Source organism: Balaenoptera musculus, chromosome 7 (assembly GCF_009873245.2).
Source record: "Balaenoptera musculus isolate JJ_BM4_2016_0621 chromosome 7, mBalMus1.pri.v3, whole genome shotgun sequence".
Lineage (NCBI taxonomy): Eukaryota > Metazoa > Chordata > Mammalia > Artiodactyla > Balaenopteridae > Balaenoptera > Balaenoptera musculus.
This window is the reverse complement of record NC_045791.1, coordinates 55,830,740-55,856,411: the sequence shown is the minus strand read 5'-3', so window position 1 is coordinate 55,856,411 and position 25,672 is coordinate 55,830,740. Positions and strand designations below refer to the sequence as shown.

Here is a 25,672-nt window from a genome sequence, read left to right as displayed (position 1 = left end):
TATTAACAGTTCTGGGTCATTATTCTCTGAAGAATTAAAAACAATTATCTTTGGTTTTAAAAATAGTTTATTTCTGTCAGAATTGTATCATGATACATCACTTTTCAACTTGGAGCAGTTTTAAGTGACTTTGTTTCTTCTAAGGTTGAACTTAACTGACCTGATTTGGCCATGACTTTGCAGAGTGAATATTAATTATCTTAGTTAAAATGCTTATTCACTGTGTTTTGAAGCATCTTCTAAGAAAGAAGTTTATAGATATGAGTTACCTAGAAACCTAGCAAAGCTCTTTTTTACTTGGTTTCTCCTTAGTTTAGAGTTGTGAATGTTATTATGAGCCTTTTAATTTTTCCTGTGAATTTTTGTTTTCCAAGAAATGTGTTTCTTTTAGAGTGAGAAGTTGGGTTGTTTTCTTTATGACTCTTACAAATATTAACTGTAGTAATTGTTTGGTTTTTATTGTGAATTTTATGCCCTTGTTCTTTTAGAAGATCACTTTATAGTAAAATAGAGTTTTATGGTCACAAGCATCTCATTATTTTGGTATGCCAAAATTTGGTACACAACAGGTGGGGATTAATCATTAATGCCTTGTATTTTCTGATTAAAGCAGGGCAGGGAATCTCTTGCCAGTAGGTTGAAAGTTGAGTCTTCATTTCAAGGGAAAAATGGCTTTTTCTTATCAATAAACGTCAATTTTTTACAGAATTCTAAATTGTTAATTTTCAAACCAAAGGCAATCTGAAACATGCTTTAAAACATTAATCACATAGTTTTTGAGTGTATGTCATTAGTCTAAACCTCATTTAAAATGCAACATAGTCCTTTTTGAGAAAATTCATCATATTGTTAAAAAGTTATAAAAGCCTTTTTGTTTTGAACCTAAAACAATAAACAGCTTAAATTTAACATTCTAGTCTGTTCTAGAATGAACTATTTATTTATTTTTATTATTTTTTAATATAAATTTATTTATTTATTTATTTTTGGTTGTGTTGGGTCTTCGTTGCTGCGTGTGGGCTTTCTCTAGTTGCGGCGAGCAGGGGCTACTCATCATTGTGGTGTGTGGGCTTCTCACTGTGGTGGCTTCTCTTGTTGTGGAGCACGGGCTCTAGGCACGCGGGCTTCAGTAGTTGTGGCACACGGGCTCAGTAGTTGTGGCTCGTGGGCTCTAGAGTGCAGGCTCAGTAGTTGTGGCGCATGGGCTTAGTTGCTCCGCGCCATGTGGAATCTTCCCGGACCAGGGCTTGAACCCGGGTCCCCTGCATTGGCAGGCAGATTCTTAACCACTGCGCCACTAGGGAAGCCGTATTTATTTTTTAAAATAAAAAGTTAAGCAGGTTTAAACTTCATCAGTGGAATATTATCCTAATCAAAGAATTCGTAAGACATAACTATATAATGATACACAATACTGTATAATAGAAAGAATGAAATAAAATTTTTTCTGTTTTCAGAGGTCAGTTGTTTTCAATGACATCCATAGCTAGACTGGACCTAAATAGGATCTAATTGGAGAAAGCATAAACATTTACTCAATCATACAATGTTTTAAGTTAATCTAAAAATTCAGAACATTAGGGTATTTATGAGCAGATTTAACCTTGTGAATCAATAAGTGAATGCTTTGAGTACCTCCCAAATAGCCCTAATATTATACATTATAATCTATCATATCTAAGATAATATCCTAGATATATTTTGCTAAGATTTTTAAAGTCATTGCCTAAAGGTACAGATAAGTGTCTTGAAGTTTTTAATAATCAAAGGAAAAATGAATGTCCTAAAAATATTAGTATTTACAGAAAAAAGTAGCAGAAGGGAAAATTATAGGCAAAAACAAGTTTAACACTAAATCATGCTTAAAATCTTTATCTTTGAGTTTAAAAAAAAGCAAGAAAAAATTGAAATCATTTTCATAAACATGATAAAATATGTAAAAGTAAGATTTTCTTGGCTCATAATTCTTTTCTTTTTCAACATCTTTATTGGAGTATAATTGCTTTACAATGGTGTGTTAGTTTCTGCTGTATAACAAAGTGAATCAGCTATACATATACATATATCCCCATATCTCTTCCCTCTTGCATCTCCCTCCCTCCCACCCTCCCTATCCCACCCCTCTAGGTGGTCACAAAGCACCGAGCTGATCCTGTGCTACGTGACTGCTTCCCACTAGCTATCTATTTAACATTTGGTAGTGTTTATATGTCCATGCCACTCTCTCACTTCGTCCCAGCTTACCCTTCCCCCTCCCTGTGTCCTCAAGTCCATTCTCTACATTTGTGTCTTTATTCCTGTCCTGCCCCTAGGTTCTTCAGAACCATTTTTTTTTAGATTCCATATATATGTGTTAGCATACGGTATTTGTTTTTCTCTCTCTGACTTACTTCACTCTGTATGACAGACTCTAGGCCCATCCACCTCACTACAAATAACTCAATTTCGTTTCTTTTTATGGCTGAGTAATATTCCATTGTATATATGTGCCACATCTTCTTTATCCATTCATCTGTCGGAGGACACTTAGGTTGCTTCCATGTCCTGGCTATTGTAAACAGAGCTGCAGTGAACATTGTGGTACATGACTCTTTTTGAATTATGGTTTTCTCAGGGTATATGCCCAGTAGTGGGATTACTGGGTTGTATGGTAGTTCTATTTTTAGTTTTTTAAGGAACCTGCATACTGTTCTCCATAGTGGCTGTATCAATTTACATTCCCACCAACAGTGCAAGAGGGTTCCCTTTTCTCCACACCCTCTTCAGCATTTATTGTTTGTAGATTTTTGGATGATATTCTTGGGTCATAATTCTTACAGTTAACCAGTAGTGAAAAACATTTAATTAAGAAGCTGTTCTCTTTTCCATTCAGCAAATTCATTTAGAACAGGGAGAAGAGGTAAATGAAGACCTCCACAGAGGTTCTCAGGGGGAATTCGAGGACTTTAGAAGAGGTGGTGTTATTTATATGTTTGCCACAAAGCTTGTAGTTGATTTCTAAGCCTCTCAGACTGGGGATATTATTTCTCTGGTAAGGTATTTATTTCAAGAGCCCATTCAAAATAATTATAATTTCCTGTGGAGTTTGTTAAATGGTGCTTTTCTCTATCTGAATCAGTTTCCATGTTTTTCTCTTCTTATAAATAGTTAACTTATACTTTTAAAAAAATTTAAGTATAGGTGATTTACAATATTGTGTTAGTTTCAGGTGTACAGCAAAGTGATTCAATTATACACACACACACATTCTTTTTCAGATTCTTTTCCATTATAGGTTATTACAAGATATTGAGTATAGTTCCCTGTGCTATACAGTAGGTCCTTGTGGTTTATCTGTTTTATATATAGTAGTGTGTATCTGTTAATCCCAAACTCCTAATTTATCCGCCCCCCCCCCTTTCTCCTTTGGTAAAAGTTAGTTTATTTTCTATGTCTGTAAGTCTGTTTCTGTTTTGCAAATAAGTTCATTTGTATCATTTTTTAAGATTCCACATACAAGTGATATCATATATTTGTCTTTCTCTGTCTGATTTACTTCACTTAATCTGATAATCTCTAGGTCCATCCATGTTGCTGCAAATGGCAATATTTCATTCTTTTTTATGGCTGAGTAAGATTCCAGTGTGTGTGCGTGTGTGTGTACCACATCTTCTTTATCCATTCATGGATAAAGTTGATGGACACTTAGGTTGCTTCCATGTCTTGGCTGTTGTAAATAGTGCTACTGTGAACATTGGGGTGCTTATATCTTCTTGAATTAGAGTTTTCGTCTTTTCCAGATATATGCCCAGGAGTGGGATTGCTGGATCATATGGTAACATTATTTTTAGTTTTTTAAGGGACCTCCATACTGTTTTCCATAGTGGCTGCACCAATTTACTGTCCCACCAACAGTGTAGGAGGGTTCCCTTTTCTCCACACCCTCTCCTGCGTTAGTTATTTGTAGGCTTTTTAACGATGGCCATTCTGATCCGTGTGAGGTGGTATCTCATTGTAGTTTTGATTTGCATTTATCTAATAGTGATGTTGAGCATTTTTTCATGTGTCTGTTGGCCATCTGTATGTCTTCTTTGGAAAAATGTCTATTTAGGTCTTCTGCCGATCTTTTGATTGGTTCGTTTATATACTGTTTGTTTTTAGTAGTTTTCTTTCCCTCCTTAGCACAAATGAATATATACATTATATAATTTTTAAAAATACACAGATATATAAGAAAAGTAAAAATCACCATCAAGAGAATGCTTTCTCCTGGTTCTGGGGAGAGAATGATGTCCCAGTGGCCCAGCACATCCACTGTATGTAATAAGTTAACTTCTCTCCTGCTTCTAGAAAGACTCTGGTTATCTACCATACATGGGAGATCTGAGAAAATACCGCTCAAAACATTTTATGTGCTCTGTGGTTCAGGTGAGGAGCCTGGGTGAGGAGGGCTGACCTAGAGATCATTACTGTTACTTAAATTAGCATATGTCATTCTGAATCTTTCATATTCTCTCTCCTTGTCCCTGTGCCTCTCCCCATGTACACATTCACATACACATTTATATTTTTTCTTTTGTTTAAAAAAAATGAGATCATACTATACATGCTAATCAACTTGGCCTTTATTTATTTTCCATATAGTTTAACAATCTCATTTTTTCTTTTGTTTTCCTGAATTATTTGTTTAGATTTTTACTTAGAGTCACAGAAGAGAATGTCTCAAACAGAACCCGCCTTTTTACCTCCCCAGTTGATTAGACGTAGAGCCATGTCTCCACCTTCCCAGGCCTTGTCCACCACCTGTGATTTTTGAGTCCATTACTTTCTCCTCCTCCGAGTTTTTGCTCCATCGATTTTTTCTCTTACCTTTGGCCTTCCTGCTGCTTCGCTTGTTTTCTCTGACTCATGAGAATTGACCTGGGCCTAACATAGTATTCCTCTCAGACATCTGAGTATTTAATACACAAAGCAGAGGAAAACACATGGTGCATTACTTATGCATGCCTCCTGGACAACCCAGCCCAGGTTCCCTCCAGGGCCCGAATCTCAAGCTTTCCTCAACATGTCTTCTCTTTCAACCACTCTGCATTTTTACTGTTCCTCAAACACTTTCTGAACTTTCTTGTTCCTGTGTCCTATTCACTGTGTTCCCTCTGTTTAGAATGTTGTTCTCTCTTTTATTTCCAGTCTTCTTCCCTTGGCCCCTGTACTTTAAAAATCATCCATCCTTCAGAGCCACTGTCAGATGATATCACCTCTGGTTTGTCTTTCTTGACACTCTGGCCAAAAGTGATTCCTTCTTCCCTTCCATTCTTTCATCAGCTTAGCAAATACTTATTGGGGACCTATTCTTGTCAAGCATTTTGACAAGATGATGGTTTATGAAACTCTCATTATGTAGAAGAGTATTACATATTACTCTTATACTCTTATGTATTACTCTTATTATATTACCTTGTTAGTAAGTAATCATATCCGTCTTATTTTTCTTACCGCCCTTAAAGGTATAAACTACATCTGGACCCACCTTGTAACTGACATTCTTACCCATAGAAGGTGTTTAATACATATTTATTGAATGAATGGAACTTTCTGATTGTTTTAACGTTTCTGTATGGCAGCATAATTTTGATATTTATATAAAATTCTTTTGTGTAGTGAATGAAAAGTATTACTGACACGTAAAGGCAATGGAGAAAATGGATTTTGTGGGTATGTACTTAATTTAAGCACTCATCTATACCACGCTAAGATTATTTTAAGCAGCTGTCCCTGAATTTTTTAAGTTGGTTTTAAAATTAGCTGTCACTGAGTTATAGGTTGTCAGGCTGTCATTCTCAGTCATGCTCTAGAGATGGAAGTCTGTCATGTTGATATGCTTGGCTTGGGTGGATTTTCTGACAGAATCAAAAAGAAGTGATGGGAGTCCTTGAGACCTCTAGCTGAAGGCTCGTGCTAACTTCCTTTGAACGAGCTGAAAGGACTTCGTTCTGCTAAAGGAATTCATGATTTCCTTTCTTTTCCTGTCTTAGTTAACTTTTGTGTTTCTTCTATTAGATGAAATGTATCTTATCCCACCTTACCCCATACCCTAAATGTGCCAAGGAAATCATGGTTTGAAACAGTTGTTCTCACAGCATGTTCTAGGGACTCCTGGAAGTCTCCAAGTTTTTTCAGAGTTTCCACAAAGTCAAAACTATTTTAAGTAATAGTAATAAGACATTATTTCCCTTTTTCACTCTCATTCTCTCACAAATGGCTAGTTGGATCTTCCAGACTGTACATGGCATGTGATATCACAACAGATTGAATGCAGAAGCAGATAGGAGAATCCAGCTGTCTTCACTTATACCGGACATTAAAGAGATGTGCAAAATTTAAAACAAATGTTTTGTCTTGAAAACTAAAGTTATTTTTTCATAAAAATGTTAAGATATAATTGGTTTATTATTTTTAATAAATTAACAAATATATACTATTAAAATTTCTGTTTTAACTTCTAATATGGTTAATATCAGTAGATATTAAAAGCTCTTTAGAATCCATGTTTTTGAAACCAAAAAGTTTGAGAGACACTGTTTTAAAAGATTAAAAATATTTAAAATATCTGTCAGACTTTCTAACAGATTAAAAGGTGAAATCTTGATGTAGTCAAGGTGTCTTCAAACTAGAATCTGTCATCATTGATTCTATCAGTTTCTAATTGTTAGGCATTTAGGTTGAATCCAGTTTTTTAGTTTAAAAAGAAATATTTCAGTGGTATTCTTCTATATTAATATTTTTCTAATATCCTTAATTATTTTACAATAAATTCCTAGAAATAGAGCTGCTGGGTCAAAAGTATGCAGAAGGAACTGAAGACCTGTTACATAAATGCAGGAGCCAAATATGCTCCCATACTTTCTCCTCTTAATCACTGCCCCAGTTGGCAGGAAATTTAGTACCTTCCTCTTTAGGCGGTCTCCTCCTCCAAGTTTGAACTTCAGGAGGCTTACTCAGTCCCAGAGTGGTCCCATTCTCTTACAACTACCCAGAAGAAAAGTGCAGTAAGTATAATTGTACACTGTTTATCCTTCTTCTCTTTATCACTTTCTGTCTGTGTTGAAGACCAGCCCTTTGTCGATAGTTGCTTGTCTGAGTGCTACTAGGATACCCGTTTTGGTCAGACCTGGCCCAGGTCAAAGTAGTGACCCCAATTGGAGTTCATTAGTTCACACTCTTATACTCAATGATTCCATGTGCCAGGGGGGCTGAGGTCAGAGATACTTCTGGCCTCTGCCTCATGCTGGGCCAGAATCTGTCCTTCCTAATAAACCCATAAGCCCTCTTTGTGACCCTGGATCACCAGTTTCAATTAATCCATCTTCAAAGTCATTTTCTTTCAGGAGTGTTTCTGCCTGTTCTTGCCAGTGGAACTTGATTTAGGCTATAAGTTTTTTCTCTGACAGAACTCCTTAAATTTGAATCCGAGAAATCAAAGATTGGGGTAATGTTTCTTCCCTTCCAGAAGGATTTAGGGTACTGGAAAATTGGTCTCAGCAACTCTAGCAATTAATTTTGCACATCAGGAGTGTAAGGTATGTTTTTCTAAGCCTGCAACTTCCCCCTCCCAGTGAGCCCCTTTTCCCTGAGTCCTGAGGACGGTGGTGCCTACCCTTTGCCTAACTTGTTCAACAAAATGGCCCATACCAAGGTGACCTAGGGTCTCCACCCCTAAACATGAGAGAGACTGTCATAATTTTTAAACATTCCTTTTCAAAGAGCATCTCATTTAATCTCTGCCTTAACAGATGCCTGTTACACACTTTTAAGGCTTATGGTATGTATTGCCAGTTGTTCTGTAGAGAGGTTGCACCAGTTTACACTTCCACCAGAAAAAAATAGATTGCTAGGAAAAGACTTTTAAAACCCAAACTGTGTTGTTAAATGTCACTAATAATTAGAATTGTTTTAATATTAAAGGAAACACAAACTTAAATCCCAATATTTCGTGGTTATTTGCCAGATACTCATTTTATTTGGCCACAGAATTGTGATCTGTAGCATCTCAAATAATGCCATTTATTTATTTATTTATTTATTTATTTATGGCTGTGTTGGGTCTTTGTTGCTGCGCGTGGGCTTTCTCTAGTTGTGGCGAGCAGGGGCTACTCTTCATTGCGGTGCACAGGCTTCTCATTGTGGTGGCTTCTCTTGTTGTGGAGCACGGGCTCTAGGCGCGTGGGCTTCAGTAGTTGTGACACGCGGGCTCAGTAGTTGTGGCGCACAGGCTTAGTTGTTCCGCAGCATGTGGGATCTTCCCAGACTAGGGCTCGAACCTGTGTCCCCTGCGTTGGCAGGCAGATTTTTAACCACTGCGCCACCAGGGAAGTCCCTCATTGTGTTTTTAAATTCGCTTTTGGTGAAGGCAGGAGAGGGTACTCATTTACTAAAGGTCTCCTGAGTGCAAGGTGCTTAATGTATGATACCTAATGTAATCCTCACAACAAACCTGTGTTGTTACTATTCCCATTTTAGATGATATTGTTACTCTATTTTATAGATAAAGAAAAGAGAGGTAGTAAATTTCCTAAAGTCACACAGCAAGTAAAGGTTGATGTTCCCCTAAGAAAGCCCTATCTAGGACTAGATAAACAATCCCCCAGAGAAAGAACTTTGATTATTAGCCTCTTACTCTCTTACCATCTCCAAAGTGAAAGCAATCTCCAGGGCCTCCTGCTCATAGGTACAGGCTTTGCACAGAGTTTGCAAGGAGTTAGGGCCAACTGCAAAGTGAGAGGGCACAGTCCTAAACACTTCTTTCACTTTTGACACCAATTGCAAGTTGGAAAGGGTTCCCTCAAATCACGCTTGGGTTCGATGATTCTCTAGAAGGACTCACAGAACTCACTAAACACTGTTATACTGAGAGTCATGATTTATTACAGGGAAAGGATACAGATTAAAATCAGCCAAAGGGAAAAGCACATAAGACAGGGTCCAGGAGAAGTACAAAATGCAGAGCTTCTCTTTTCCTCTGTGGAGTCAGGATGCATACTCTTCCAGCATTGATGCGTGATGATACACATGGAGTATTTCCAACCAAGGAAGCTCTCCCAACCCTGAGTTCAGAGTTTTTAATGAGGGCTTTATGATTGATGGCCCACATGGTTGATCTCAGTCTCCAGCTTGACTGACACTGTGTGACCCAAGACCCCACCCTAAGTCACATTGGTACTCTCTGGCTAGCCCAAGGCTCCCAGACAAATAAAATTACCTCCTAGGAGCTGAAGGCAAAAGTCAGACCTCTTCTGGGGCGCAAGGTTAAATTCTTTACTACACTGGGTCTCAGCCTTGTTGAGTGCCCTTCCTCTTCCTGGCCGCGTGCGCCATCTTCCCTTGGTGGGTCAGGAGGTGCCTGGTCACTGCAGCTTATGCTGTTTGGACGCTGGCAAGGAGGCTGAGACACACACATGAATACGGGTGAGTGCCACGAGAGTGAACGTCCACTCTCCTGTTAAACCAGGAACTGTCCTAGGATTGAATGGCAATATAACAGCATCCATATGGCATCAATGAAATCATTAAATGACTTGAATGCTTAGAGGCAAATTTTTCCTCGTATTAAAAATATATAATTCAGTTAATTCAATTGACTTATTAAGACAAATGTCAGTATAATTAACCCTCCAAACATACACACACCCCACCCCCACCCCCTAGCAAAGTAAATATGTATATACCTATATGTCACTGTGCTGAGGTCATATTTCATCCTAATGTTATGTCATTCCTAGGTGAGTTTACCTGAGTTGGTAGTTTTCCTAAATAATTGCTCATTCATATACAGACAGTCCTCATTATTCTTGATTCTGTGTTTGCAGATTTGCTTACTTGCTAGTATTTATTTGTAACCCTTTTAAAATAAATACCTGTGACACTTTCATAGTCATTTGCCAACATTTATAGAGTGGCAAATTGAGTCGCATGACCTGAATATTCCCGGCTGAGGTTGAGCAAGGCAACTCTGCCTTTGTTTTAGCTCTTATACTGTTAACAAGTGTTCTTTTCATAGCCTCTTTAGTGCCACATTTTTTGCATTTTTGTGGCTTTTTATTGGTGTTTTTACTTTTTAAAATGGCCCCTAAGCATAGTGTCAAAATCCTGTCTGGTGCTTCTAAGTGCAAGAAGACAGTGATGTTATCTTACAGAGAAAATACATGTGTCAGGTAAGTTTCATTGAGGCATGAGTTATAGTGCAGTTGGCTGTGAGTTCAATGTTTATGAATCAACAATATATACTAAATAAGGTGTGTTTAAACAAAAATACACAGAAAACAAAGTTATGTATTGATTGGTTGATGAAAATGTTGTGACCAGAGGCTCACAGGAACCTAACTTGTGTTTCCCCAGGTGCAGTGGTTCAGTATTGGTTAATTCAGTGTTTATGGTGATGTTGTAGAATATAACTACTGTGAATAATGAGAGTCAACTGTATTTGCTGCATTACTTCATTCATTTATTCATGCAATCTTTTATTCATTCTTTGAGAAAACATATATGAAAACTTCTCCTGGGTGCCAAGCAATTTCTACATGACTTAGAATTTCCCTTTTATGTTCTTTTGCCCATCATCAGTAGTCTTACTGTAGCCCTCTGACTCAAAGCATTTGTGTGGTTTATGATAACACATCATAAATGAAGTGTGAGATTGCATTTTAAAGGTTGGGAGTTGGGGCCTGAATGTTTTGAGTCTGTGACCATTTTAATGTGAGCTACCTATACAAGAAATCACCCTTCTCAGTAAACTTCCCAGGAATTTTCTTGCCTCCTTGGAGACCACGATTTTTAGGATCGGATTCCTCAGTGGGTTTCTGTTGGATGCCAGCAGAGCCAGGTGATGTGTCTGGCCACACCTCCCCACACCAAAATGCTGTGTCTGCTGGTTTGGCTCCATGGCCTTGCAGGCAGGGCTTTGTGCTGGCAAGATTATTGCTCAGCTGTGCTTCACAGATGAGAAGCCAGACCACGCTGTCCCCTCTCCTTCCTCCAGTTCCCCCGTCTCCCTCGTGTGCTTGTGTATTTCCATCTCTCTCCACTGCCTCTTCACACTGTCTCCTAATTCACATTCAAGCAGAGTGAGGGGAAGTGGACCTGGAGAGCACATGTTCACCTCATGTTCTTTGTGGCTCCCTAGATACACTGTCCTCCATTGAAGTGTTGCTCATTTCCTGGTTTTGATCGTCCAGGATGTATGAGGACTAAGGTCTGTACCTTGCTGTTCTTCTCTCTTGATGTTAGTAAAACCAGTTTCACTGGACTCCCCCAAATGTGATGGAGGGAAATATAGAAAAGTTCCAATGATTTCAGGGATCTTTCAGTGGAATGATCATAGAATTAAGCCCAGAGACATTATTGATATTACCTCAGTGACTGTAAAAGCAGTAAAAATTAAGCATGACGGCTTTTTTGTTTTTTTTTTAATTTATTTTTAAAATTTATTTATTTATTTATTTATTTTTGGCTGTGTTGGGTCTTCGCTTCTGTGCGAGGGCTTTCTCTAGTTGTGGCAAGTGGGGGCCACTCTTCATCGTGGTGCGCGGGCCTCTCACTATCGCAGCCTCTCTTGTTGCGGAGCACAGGCTCCAGACGCGCAGGCTCAGTAGTTGTGGCTCACGGGCCCAGTCGCTCCGCAGCATGTGGGATCTTCCCAGACCAGAGCTTGAACCCGTGTCCCCTGCATTGGCAGGCGGATTCTCAACCACTGCGCCACCAGGGAAGCCCCAAGCATGACGTTTTTATGTGATAAGCAGTTGAATAAATACGTAACTTTCTTCGAACATCTTTGTGAAATTGTACTCCAAGGAAGGGAGGACCAAGACTAAAAAAACCTTTGAATGCCCTTTAGTGCCTAGCACGATGCCTAGGACAAATAGACCTCAACAAATATGTATTAAATGAATTAATGATTAAAATATCTCATTTAAAATATAAGTATTCAATAATGTTAATTTGATGTTTATTCTTTCAGATACAGATGAATATAGACCTCCCGTTTGGAAATCTTACTGTAAGTATACAAATAAATTGGGTGGGTTATAGTGCTTTATAAGTAATATAAAAATATTAGGATCATTAGATATGAAGAGTCATTCCATTTTGTGTCCATTATTGAAAAGTTAATTCACCACAGAATTTGTGAATAGCACAGAAAAAGAAACTGGGGAAATAGCATTTCTAGAAAGTCTGTCATTGGTTTGCATGTCAGGATTGCATGTCAGGAATGCATGTCATCCCTCTGAACTCGCATGGAATTCCATATTATGGAACTTGAGACCACTTGTTGACAGTGGCTGGTAAAACTAATGCAAGGAGAAGCTAACTAAGAATTCAAGGAATCTAATATTCTTAGATCCTGTTTTTTATATTAAAAAAGGAATAAATAAATAATGATAAGTCAGGAGGCTATCTTGCTAGAAAGAATGAGTAAAAAGTGGTCTTCTTTTTTAGGAATTGCCTTCCGAAATATAAAAGAGAGGCATTGAATCTATATTGTTCTTTAAACTTGGCATTAGAATACAAATTTTTTCTGAAGCGTCTAGGTTCTTAGTCCTTTATTTCCCCTTCCTTGTTGCCTAGAGAATATTATTGCATCAAGTAAAAGCTATTTCAGAATTTTTAAAAATGGAAATAGGGTTAATATAATCAGAGTTGTTTTTTAAAAATCCATGAACGCACTGTTGCAGAAACCAGTACCGTAAACTTCTGTTTGTTGTCTATAGAGTCAAATAAGCAACCTAAAAAACCTGTACTTTAAATACAGATTATTAGCATCTTTGTAAATGTTGATATTCTGAATTTTGATATTTGTAAGTTGCTGAAATTTGCTGACTGAAAGAGCAGCAATTCAGATTCTTACTTGGTTTTATGTTCCCAGAGCAACAGATAGTTTATTGTAATAGGTTGCCACTGGGGGCTAATTATAGTAAGCAAAATATGAACAGTCTCTAAAAATATTGCCATAGATGTGTTTTCTCCCACCCCTGCTGCTTCTGTTTTGATTCTGGGGAGTATAGTTCAAAGAATGTATAAAAATGACTGATGTTCTTTATCTCTCAAAGATTTTGTCTCATAATCTCATTGGCGGGAAGCCTGTTTAAAATTCTTCTCTGCATTTTCTGGTTTTCAGTTTATCTTTATTCTCTTTGCTCTGATTTGTGCCTTGCACATTTTAATGTAAGAGCATTTATAAAACCTCAGACTGTTATTGAATCATGGTGGTGATTTTTCCCCCTGAAGAATATTGATTACTAAACGTGGTATATGCAATTTGTATTTTCTGTATCTTCCTATGTCTTATAGTAGCTACCATTTGTCTTAAAAATGGCATATTTCTTTTTTTTTGGTGATAATACTGAGTCTTATAATTTCTTTTAGTGACTTAAGTGCCTGAAGAACACTGTCACACCCCATCATTTTAACAGTAGAAACAGGGAGGAAATTATTAGAATAGACTTTATTTTCTGACCATCAAATGCAAAACCTTCCAGTTCAAGGAAATTTTATGATTAAACTGTGCTAAAGCCAAGCAGAAAGGTCCCTATTTAAAACTGGTCTTGTGAAATTTCCTTATGAAATCATGATGTTGTCTTCTAAGAATTTGTATATGTGCAAATTTTAACTAATGAGAAAACATGTAAAAGTTACATTGTCACATTGAAGTAATTGTTGTGATGATCATTTAGATTGTTAAATGTGTTTGTCAAAATTCTGATCCTAGAAAAAATTGGGATGTAGGTTGAATTCTTTTTTCTTTTTGTTTGTTTGGTTTGCCTTTACCACTCAGTCAGTTTTATAGTTTTATGTCTAGCTAGCTGTAAATAATCTCCAGTAAGGTATTTATTAATAAAATTCATCTTTATTAATGAAGTTCATCTGTCCCAGAGTCTGTGCATTTTAATAGGAAAAAATTTTTAAACTGACAAGCCTGTGACACCCATATTTCATCAATAGTGACTGAAATTTTAAGTTACTGGAGTAGTAGGCCCTGCCCAGTACCCTCAATAATTGAGCCATGACATTTTGTTTAATTCCTATATATGCCTTGATCAGAGCTGATAGTTAACAAATTCTGTTTGATCGTCTTTAGGACTGACAAACCATAATGCATTCATCATCTTCTCTGTATTGTGACTTAAAATTTTGTAATTAAAATACTCCTCTAAATGGATTGAGATTTTTAAAAAATTGGGTATGTCAGTCCACATAAGGAGATACAAGCAGAATGAAAGCTATTCAGAATGTTCTGATTGTTCACTTCTCTTCTGTACTACATCTGTAAAACTAAAGGGGACAGTTACATTTTCATGTCAAAAGTTGCAGCATGTTAAGGATTTTTTTTTCTGTCTTTAGCTTGTTGGGGTCTGAACAGCTTTTCACAGTGTGATTCTATGAGAAACTTATTTTCACTGTGATTCTATAAGAAACTTATTTTACCCGTGCCTCTCTTGTGCTTTCTGATTTTGGTTTAGTTGAGCTTGTGAAAACATAATTCTAAAACCTTACAAGTTCAAACCAATAATTAAATAGAATTAGCAAGACTCTAAGTTGAGAACTCTTTTAAGACAAGTACAATTTTGTTGCTTTTCAGTGTGTATTGCTTGAATTAAACCAGGGGCCAAAGATGTAATCAATGAGGCAAGTGAGGCAGGTGGGGACTGTGAGAAAGCAGAGAGGGGATGCCCTGTATGTAGGGAGTAGCTCATGATTAGCTCCCCTTTACTGTGGGTATCTAACACTCTATGAGTCCAGTGTTGTCACATCTTCTAAGTTTTCAAGAGAAGCTGGAATTCTCTTTTGCTTTTGTTGTTGCTGTTAAATCTCTTAATTTTTAAATGTTAAAAACAAATTTAAATTTGGAAAACAGCAAACCAAACAACACATGTGAGCCAGTTTTGACCTCAAGATACCAACTTGTGATCTCTGAACTTGATTAACAATGTATTGTCTCTAGATACTGAGAATTTCATTAATAAGTGCATAAACATTGACACTTCTAAGGTGATTGAAAAATGTTGAGTACTTTAATTATATGTCTTCTCATCTTGAAGTTAGCTATTAATTTTTGGTGAATCATTTGATGATTGTGCAATTTAAATTTTCAGCTGAGTTCTGGTTTAAATGACCAAAAAACTCTAAATTGAGAAGGGCCTGAATTAATTACTCTTTATTACAGTGTATGATTTTTAATGATCCTTTTGATGGGTATTCCCTGAATTCATATATTATATTCAGTTATACAATATCCAAAGGCCCTCCCTTTATATATATTTTTATTAAAAATGAGTCTTAAAGATAGGCTAACCATTGGTAGCCAATAAGGAGGCATTTGTCTAAAAATTACTCCTCTCCATGAAATAGAACTATACTCTTTGAAACTCTGATTAAAACAAAGGGTGAAATTCTCACGTGATGATATTTCACTCTTTTTTTCATACTGGCTTATCTTAATATTTGCTTGCTGAATAGGTAAATGCATTATTGATGGTAACCAGATACTACAGTATTTGTGCTTTGAATCAAAATCAACATTTTACTTTCTGTAGTAACTTTTAATGTCCTTCTTGACCACCATTCAGTTTTCGTAATTCAGTTTCTATAGGTGACCCTACTTTCCAAAGCATTTGCTTCACAAAGGGAAACAGTTGATCTTTTGAGAATTGCTGGTCGAAACAGAAATGTGAACTGGATTTTCACATCTTAGAGTTATAGTTACCAACAGGGAGGAATGGAGCTGAAGAATGGACCTTTTTGCATGTCATGATTTGGTTCTCTTGGGAGGATGGAGATTTACAAGTATCTCTGGGTGGTACACATGTGCTCTCACTATCAGGGCCAGACAAATTTAGTTTCAGTGCTTTCTTTCTTCCCTTCCCCATCTCAAAATTATTCCCTTCATATCATCTCTTTAATCCATAAAAATATATTCACAGTAGTATTTTTGAAAAACTAACTCTCACAGTAAAATATGGGTATCTAAAACTATTTTAATATGTTACGTCTCTTAGGGATTTTTGAAACCAGGAGGATAAGGCAAAGGAATACATTTCTCTCAGTAGATTTCAAACGTTATTAAATGAGAAGTGTTTTGTTTATTTTTTGATTCTTAAACAGTAAAACTGTATCTTCTTCGCACCTTTTAAATTATAGCATTACCATGTTGTTATGTTTTAGTGATGAACTGTAGATGCATCCTAGTACCCAAATATTATTGTAAAAAATTTTATGTATTAGTATCAGTCACCTACATATAATAATAGCTAATCTTTATTGAGTGTTTATCATGTGTCAGGGACTATTTTAAGTCTTTCACATATAGTATTTAAGACTTTCAGTAATCTATGAAGTAGAAACTATCATTATCCCCATTTTCAAATGTTGAAAGCCGAGGCTCAGTATGCATTGTTAGAGGCAGAGCCCCAGTGTTCAGACCCCAGGTGGTCTGGTTCAGGAGTTCAGATTTGCAACTGCAATACTCTGTTGCCTTTACATAGCAATACAGAACAGTGATGTGTGTCTGTGTATGTTCTCAGTATATTTAGTGTATGTATACACACATATATACATATGTATATGTATATGTATACATATGTATATGTATATGTCTAATTGTATATGTTTATATATGTCCCTATACTCTATATGAATGAATATGATCAGAGGTAGAGTCTATATAATGACAGTTGAAATGTGATCCATGCATTGTCTGACAATCCCAGATGCTGGGTAGTTTGATGTTATATTGACCAAATGTCTATGTATTTAAATACAGTATTAAATTCAGTTATATGTGATTATATGTGTAGAAATAGAAAACAGATTTTCTCCAAGAGATAAACTTAGACCTACATAAACACACTTTCTCTGATAACTACACGTTCTATTCATTTTTTCTTTATTTTAAGTCAAGAAGCCTGAAGTGAGTCTCAGAAGGACATGGTATTGGTATAATTTTCACCAATCCATTTTCAGATACCCTAAAAATTATCCTCTGGCAAGCTATTTAAGTGTCTGAATTCTCTCTTTTGCTGCATTTACCCTAGTTGAATAAGTGGTGGTAACTTTGGCTCAGAAATTTTGTTTCTAGGGGAGATTGTCTTTGAAGATAGATGTTCACAATATAAATAGGGGAGAAAAACAGTGTATGTGTTACATCTAGCCTATAAATCCTAATTTTAGTTTCAAGTTTGACACTTAGTAATGTCCTTTTAAAATATACAACTAGTATTTGTTTATAACAGAGGCATGCTTTATGTAATATATCCACAAAAATTGGGGAAAATAAATGACCAGATTATGGAGAACAGAGCCAAATATCCAATACTGATTTGTTATAACACTTCTGTGGATTATGATTTTCTTATTTGTGTTTGCTCCTGGGCTTTCACTAAGTTTAGTTTGGTTTACTTTCTTTGCTTCATAGCAAAATTTAATTTAATAACAAATAGGACCGTACCACAGTTTTCTTATGAACATAAAAAAGCAGGCAGGTTTTGATTCCTAATATATTCAGATGTTCTACATAAGGGAAACTGACATGTTTTATTTTCTAACTTCCCAGTATATCAACTGCAACAAGAAGCCCCTCATCCTCGGAGAATTACCTGTACTAATGAGGTGGGTGTAACAACGAAATGTCTCTCAATCATTTGTTTCCCAAACTTTGACCTTCCTCAGTGACATGGTTATTTGTGGGATTAACTTTTGATGCTACTTAGCATCATAAAATTGTAACTTGAATGCATTTTTCTTAACATCCTTCTCACTTGAAATAACTACCACTTTTTAATGGACTGTTTGGAACACAGGATAGAATAAGACAGTATAGTTTTAAGTGGTGTTAGTATTCTTTTCAGTGAATTTATACATTCTTCCATTTTTTAGTGTTTTATTCTTTACTTTTTAAAACAGAGTTTGAAGCCATCATTGTAGCATTATTGAAGTAATTTTTCCATTAAAAAAAGATTTAAATCATGATTTTAAAAAGCAAAAGTCAAAAGCAAAATCATGGACAGTTCACCGAAAGAGATATGACATATATGACATGACAGTATATGAAAAGATGTTCAACTTCACTAATAATAGAAATGCAAATTAAAATACACAGTGAAAACTTTCACTTTTCAGATTGGCCAAAGTTCAAAAACATAGAATATACTCCTTAGCTGGTAAACCTGTGAGGAAATAGGCACGCATATATTGCTGATGGGAATGTGAAATGCTACAACTTTATGAGAGTTTTGTAATATCTAACATCTGCATTTACCCTTTGACCTACCAGTCCAAATTCTAGAGATCTACTCTGATGAATTGCCTGTACAAATATGGAATAGCATGTGCTCAAAGTTTTTCACTGTAGGATTATTTGTAATAGCAGAATATTGGAAAAAATCTAAATGCTCATAGGCGACTGACTGAATAAATTATAATACTAAAAAGAATAAGGAAGATTTCTACGAGCTGATATGGAATGATTTCCATATGCAAAATGTATATATAGTAATTATGGTCCCTTTTTAGTAATAAAGAAGGGAAAATAAGAGAAAAATAAAGCTTATTTTTGCAAAAGAGAAGCACAGGAGAGTTAACCCAGATACGAGTGAAATAGTTTTCCATAAGGAGTGGGTGAGGAGCAATGTAGAGGGGATAAGGATGGAAGTGAGATTCCTCTGAGGGTGTGTTTTTATATAGTTTTGACTTTTGAACTATGCAAGTGTTTCACATATTCAAATAACCAAATTAAATAAAAATGATTTTAAAAACCCTAAAATTGAATACAAATAGAAACAAATGAACCTAACAAATTCATAACATAATCACCCAAAATTAATTTAAGTAGTTTTAAAACATGTTATTTTGGCTATACAGACATAGAGGGAAATATTCTAAGATCCATAACCTACAAAAAGATCTTTTAACTATAGTTATTAGATTTGTTGTTGTTAGTGGTACTTGTTTAGAAATTCTGCAGTTATTTTGTTGTATTATAGGATAGAGCAAATAAGTAATTATATTGGATTTTAGGGAACCAAGGTTTTTAGGAGATATTAATATGGAATGGGGGAAATTGAGAGGCACACTGTGGTATTGAATTTGAATTGGAGGTATTAATAAATACGTATGACATCATAGATTTTTAAAAATGTATTTTCCATCTCAGTTTATGGAAAGGGCTTAGAAGCAGTGATGCCCCAGTAAGAATGAATAAACCCAGTGCCCAAATTTTAGTTTCCAAATACTGTTTCCTACTAAAAGGAGCCAGTGCTCCTTAGAGAAATTCCTGATTGTAGAATATGGGGCAGAGAGGTCCAGGAACATCTTATGTCAGAAAGCAAGAAGGGCTCGAAAATGGATGAGGATGTGTCAGAAACACATAGGAGCCCACTTGAAGAGTTCCCAAAAGCAAAATTTGGGACAATTTGACATCAAAAAGAATAATGATAGTAATGAATTACAATACATTGAATGAAAAAAGAATGTGTAAGTCTATAATGATACTTAAAAAAAAACTATCCCAATACAAAGAGGGAGAAGGAAGGGGAGAAAATTGTTCTTTCCAGCACTAGTGCCTAAAAATGTAGAAAGAATGATAATGATTTGCACTGATAATTGAGTCAGGCAAGGATCATCACTGGACATTAAAACACTGAATAAAAGGTTGTAGGTAAACAGAATAATCACATGGTCTTGATTATTTATGAATTGCAAAGAGAAAAATACGTCTTTATAGCGGAGAGGTCTAACAGTTACACCTTTAGTTAGGTGATCAAATTTAGCATTACCTGCAGTGGGACAGACTGACACGTGTCTCCTAAATGATGCAATGAGACATGCACAACATCATTTATGTAGTATTTCTGCCTAAAATGTTTAACTTAAATCTGTTATGAAGTATAAGTCAGACCAATCCAGAATGTGTACATTCTATAAGACAACTGTTCTGGACTTTTAAATAATTTTATTTTCATAAAAGAAATAACAGTCGTGGGACGATTCTAAAGTAAAGGAGACTAAAGAGGCATGCCAACCAAATGCAATGCATGCACCTCGATAGAGTCCTGGTTTTATATATATATATATATATATATATATATTTTTTTTTTTTTTTTTAAAGCTACACATTCTGGGTACAGTTGGAGAAATTTGAATGTGGACTATATATTAGGTAATATAAAGTCGTGGTAACTTTCCTATGATATACTGTTGAAAATAATTGCGTCTTCATTGTTTAAAAAAATGTTGAAATGGATTTTGTTATTGTGACATCTGGTTTAAAAAAACATTGAATAACTCTGAAAGCACATAGTTAGTCACAAAGGAATGAATTTACAAAATTAGGCAAGGATTTCATGAGATTACCTTTTATTTATTTATTTTTGGCTGCATTGGGTCTTCGTTGCTGCGTACAGGCTTTCTCTAGTTGCGGTGAGCGAGAGGCTACTCTTCATTGCGGTGTGTGGGCTTCTCATTGTGGTGGCTTCTCTTGTTGCAGAGCACGAGCTCTAGGCACGCAGGCTTCAGTAGTTGCAGCACGAGGTCTCAGTAGTTGTGGCATGCGGGCTCAGTAGTTGTGGCTCATGGGCTCTAGAGCACAGGCTCAGTAGTTGTGGTGCATGGGCTTAGTTGCTCTGAGGCATGTGGGATCATCCCGGACCAGGACTCGAACCCATGTCCTCTGCATTGGCAGGCAGATTCTTAACCACTGCACCACCAGGGAAGTCCCGAGATTACTTTTTTTTTTTTTTTTCCCACCCTGCACCTACCTCCTTAACCACTCCTTCTCAATCCTGGAAGGGCATCAGAATCACGTCTAGATCCTGTAAAAAAAATACATGTGTTCAGGCCCCTTCTCAGACCTTTTGAAGTATGATCTTTGGTAACGGAGCTCAGAAATCTGTATGTATAGGAAGCCCACAAATGATTCTGACCTACAGAGCTGTTAAGTCAGCACACTTTTCTTTAAAATCTTTGAAAAAAGAGGATACTTCATGCATGCCCTGGTATGGAGTAATCTCCTGGAGGGAGACCTGGAGTAGACTCAGCCCTCCCACAGGTGAGTCATCACCAGCTAGGTACTGAGGCAGCACAGAGACCAGACTCCATTTGGCCCTTGACTCATCTTTGAAGATTCTACTGTGTTGCCCACTGCTGCTGAGACTAGTATATGTTTAGCACTGCAAGTCTTTAGTTATGATATTGCAAAAAATAACATCTTGAAGATGTTTTGACAAATAAATTTGACTTTTGAGTTATTCCTGAGAGAGTTAAAAAGAAAGTTCCAAGGAGTTTCTGAGGAGAGATTGTTCAACTAAGCTTCTACATTGCTGATTTTGCTTTAGGTAGTTACTTTATCTGCTTATTAGCAAATTGAAGTTTTTCTTCTTCATTCATCCTTGTCTGCTAGAAATGCTTCTCATTTTCCACCCGTACAGGTTCTGATGACTTCACTTTACTCATCCTCTCAAATATTCATCTTTGAACTAAGATGAGCTCTTTATTCATGGGCATAAAGAGAGATGATTAGTAGAAATGGACTCGTGTTTTTCCATTACATTTCATAATCATGTCTTAGTTCACTATGATGATCCACCATTTTCTCTGTTTCAGAGAACTATCAAAATTGTCAACTATCATGTATTGAGGGCTATGATTTGTATAGGACAAGCTTAGAAGCTTGAATACCAATAGTTTGTCAAAGGTCCTGTTTCAGTGGAATCATAGGATGTTTTAAGAGACCATTCAGTCCAACCTCTATACCGTATCTCTGAGATAGCTTTGTGCCTTCCAGGGGAATTAAAGACTTCGTTGCAGCCGTTCTGTCTTCCAAGAACTCTAGCTGAAAGAAGGTTTGTTCTTCAGCTGTACTAAATCCTCTCTCTCTGAACCTTCTAGTTTCAATTCTAGTTTTGTCCTTGGACTTTTGCAGAATCAATCAAATCCTTCCCCACATAACAACCTTAGGAAGCTTAAACTTCAACCTTCAGAAACTTGACGCTGCACCTAAATTTCTCTTCTCAAGCTACAAAATGAGTTACTCATAAGCATTGTTTTCCAGAATAGACATACCAATCACAACCAAATACGTTAGTGAGAGAGTTGGCAAAGACCTGAACCATAATCACTTGTCTGAAACTGGGTCCTTTCCTGTTTCCTTTCCCCTCTTCTAGTGCCAGTTCATTTAATTCTGTTCTGTTCCTGGCCTCTTAGATAAAGCTAAGTTTACATTTTATTTTATTTGATAAGAATCCTGGTGAAAGACAGCAGAATCTTCTAAGAGAGTTATCTAAAATAACTAGAAATTAATATTTCTGAAGGATGCTTTAAGGTCCAAAAGCCACCTTTAGTAAATGAGTGTACAAAGGCATCCTGCCAAGCATTTGGGGAGATCCATAACTGTTGCAGTGCTTTAAAGCAATTCTGTGATTAGTATTACAGAAAGATAATCTATCATGAAACTACATCATTAATCTCTGCCTTATCTTGTTTCTGTATTAAAAGTTCTCTGTGTTCACTTCAAGATGCTCTTAAATCAAAGATTTTTCTGAATCTAAAGGCTTTTGTAGGCAGTCTCTCCTCAGTAATTATAAAGTGTTTCATGTTACTAATTTTATTTTTATTTTTTATTTACATTTTTAAATTTTAAACATTTTATCAAGAAGGGACATTATTTTTTTTTATACAGCAGGTTCTTATTAGTCATCAATTTTATACACATCAGTGTATACATGTCAATCCCAATTGCCCAATTCATCCCACCACCACCCCTACCCCCTGCCGCTTTCCCCCTTTGGTGTCCACACGTTTGTTCTCTACATCTGTGTCTCAGTTTCTACCCTGCAAACCGGTTCATCTGTACCATTTTTCTAGGTTCCACATATATGCGTTAATATACGATATTTGTTTTTCTCTTTCTGACTTACTTCACTCTGTATGACAGTCTCTAGATCTATCCATGTCTCAACAAATGACCCAGTTTCATTCCTTTTTATGGCTGAGTAATATTCCATTGTATATATGTACCACATCTTCTTTGTCCATTCATCTGTCAGTGGGCATTTAGGTTGCTTCCATGACCTGGCTATTGTAAATAGTGCTGCAGTGAACATTGGGGTGCGTGTGTCTTTTTGAATTATGGTTTTCTCTGGGTATATGCCCAGTAGTGGGATTGCTGGATCATATGGTAATTCTATTTTTAGTTTTTCAAGGAACCTCCATACTGTTCTCCATAGTGGCTGTATCAATTTACATTCCCACCAACAGTGCAAGAGGGTTCCCTTTTCTCCACACCCTCTTTAGCATTTGTTGTTTGTACATTTTCTGATGATGCCCATTCTAACTGGTGTGAGGTGATACCTCACTGTAGTTTTGATTTGCATTTCTCTAATAATTAGTGATGTTGAGCAGCTTTTCATGTGCTTCTTGGCCATCTGTATGTCTTCTTTGGAGAAATGTCTATTTAGGTCTTCTGCCCATTTTTGGATTGGGTTGTTTGTTTTTTTAATATTGAGCTGCATGAGCTGTTTATATATTTTGGAGATTAATCCTTTGTCCATTGATTCTTTTGCAAATATTTTCTCCCATTCTGAGGGTTGTCTTTTCGTCTTGTTTACGGTTTCTTGTGCTGTGCAAAAGCTTTGAAGTTTCATTAGGTCCCATTTGTTTATTTTTGTTTTTATTTCCATTACTCTAGGAGGTGGATCAAAACAGATCTTGCTGTGATTTATGTCAAAGAGTGTTCTTGCTATGTTTTCCTCTAAGAGTTTTATAGTGTCTGGTCTTACATTTAGGTCTCGAATCCATTTTGAGTTTATTTTTGTGTATGGTGTTAGGGAGTGTTCTAATTTCATTCTTTTACATGTAGCTGTCCAGTTTTCCCAGCACTGCTTATTGAAGAGACTGTCTTTTCTCCATTGTATATCCTTGCCTCCTTTGTCATAGATTAGTTGACCATAGGTGCATGGGTTTATCTCTGAGCTTTCTATCTTGTTCCATTGATGTATGTTTCTGTTTTTGTGCCCATACCATATTGTCTTGATTACTGTAGCTTTGTAGTATAGTCTGAAGTCAGGGAGTCTGATTCCTCCAGCTCCGGTTTTTTCCCTCAAGACTGCTTTGGCTATTCGGGGTCTTTTGTGTCTCCATACAAATTTTAAGATGATTTGTTCTAGCTCCATAAAAAATGCCATTGTTAATTTGATAGGGATTGCATTGAATCTGTAGATTGTTTTGCGTAGTATAGTCATTTTCACAGTATTGATTCTTCCAATCCAAGAACATGGTATATCTCTCCATCTGTTGGTATCATCTTTAATTTCTTTCATCAGTGTCTTATAGTTTTCTGCATACAGGTCTTTTGTCTCCCTAGGTAGGTTTATTCCTAGGTATTTTATTCTGTTTGTTGCAATGGTAAATGGGAGTGTTTCCATAATTTCTCTTTCAGAATTTTCATCATTAGTGTATAGGAACGCAAGAGATTACTATGCATTAATTTTTTATCCTGCAACTTTACCATATTCATTGATTAGCTCTAGCAGTTTTCTGGTGGCAGTTTTAGGATTCTCTATGTATAGTATCATGTCATCCGCAAACAGTGACAGTTTTACTTCTTCTTTTCCGATTTGTATTCCTTTTATTTCTTTTTCTTCTCTGATTGCGGTGGCTAGGACTTCCAGAACTATGTTGAATAATAGTGGTGAGAGTGGACATCCTTGTCTCGTTCCTGATCTTAGAGGAAATGCTTTCAGTTTTTCACCATTGAGAATGATGTTTGCTGTGGGTTTGTCATATATGGCCTTTATTATGTTGAGGTAGGTTCCCTCTATGCCCACTTTCTGGAGAGTTTTTTTCATAAATGGGTGTTGAATTTTGTGAAAAGCTTTTTCTGCATCTGTTGAGATGATCATATGGTTTTTCTTCTTCAATTTGTTAATATGGTATATCACATTGATTGACTTTGCGTATATTGAAGAATCCTTGCATCCCTGGGATAAATCCCACTTGATCATGGTGTATGATCCTTTTAATGTGCTGTTGGATTCTATTTGCTAGTATTTTGTTGAGGATTTTTGCATCTATATTCATCAGTGATATTGGTCTGTAATTTTCTTTTTTTTGTAGTATCTTTTTCTGGTTTTGGTATCAGGGTGATGGTGGCCTCCTAGAATGAGTTTGGGAGTGTTCCTTTCTCTGCAATTTTTTGGAAGAGTTTGAGAAGGATGGGTGTTAGCTCTTCTCTAAATGTATGATAGAATTCACCTGTGAAGCCATCTGGTCCTGGACTTTTGTTTGTTGGAAGATTTTTAATCACAGTTTCAATTCCATTACTTGTGATTGGTCTGTTCATATTTTCTATTTCTTCCTGGTTCAGTCTTGGAAGCTTATACCTTTCTAAGAATTTGTCCATTTCTTCCAGGTTGTCCATTTTATTGGCATAGAGTTGCTTGTAGTAGTCTCTTAGGATGCTTTGTATTTCTGCGGTGTCTGTTGTAACTTCTCCTTTTTCATTTCTAATTTTATTGATTTGAGTCCTCTCCCTCTTTTTCTTGATGAGTCTGGCTAATGGTTTATCAATTTTGTTTATCTTCTCAAAGAATCAGCTTTTAGTTTTATTGATCTTTGCTATTGTTTTCTTTGTTTCTATTTCATTTATTTC

The 25,672-nt window shown here is 36.3% G+C and overlaps 1 protein-coding gene across 5 annotated transcripts in view; it reads left to right on the top strand.

Moving 5' to 3' along the window:
- The window catches only part of CHN1 (chimerin 1), a 200,256-nt gene that overhangs the window by 39,293 nt on the left and 135,291 nt on the right, over positions 1–25,672 (top strand). For 2 of the 5 annotated variants that reach the window (XM_036858808.1, XM_036858804.1), the window contains exons 3-4: positions 11,993–12,031; positions 17,582–17,637. In XM_036858808.1, coding sequence (XP_036714703.1) covers positions 11,993–12,031; positions 17,582–17,637 — 95 coding nt within the window. Of the gene's footprint in view, positions 1–11,992; positions 12,032–17,581; positions 17,638–20,134; positions 20,186–20,438; positions 20,446–25,672 lie in introns of those variants that run through there. The other 3 variants (XM_036858806.1, XM_036858805.1, XM_036858807.1) reach the window with 3 other exon arrangements.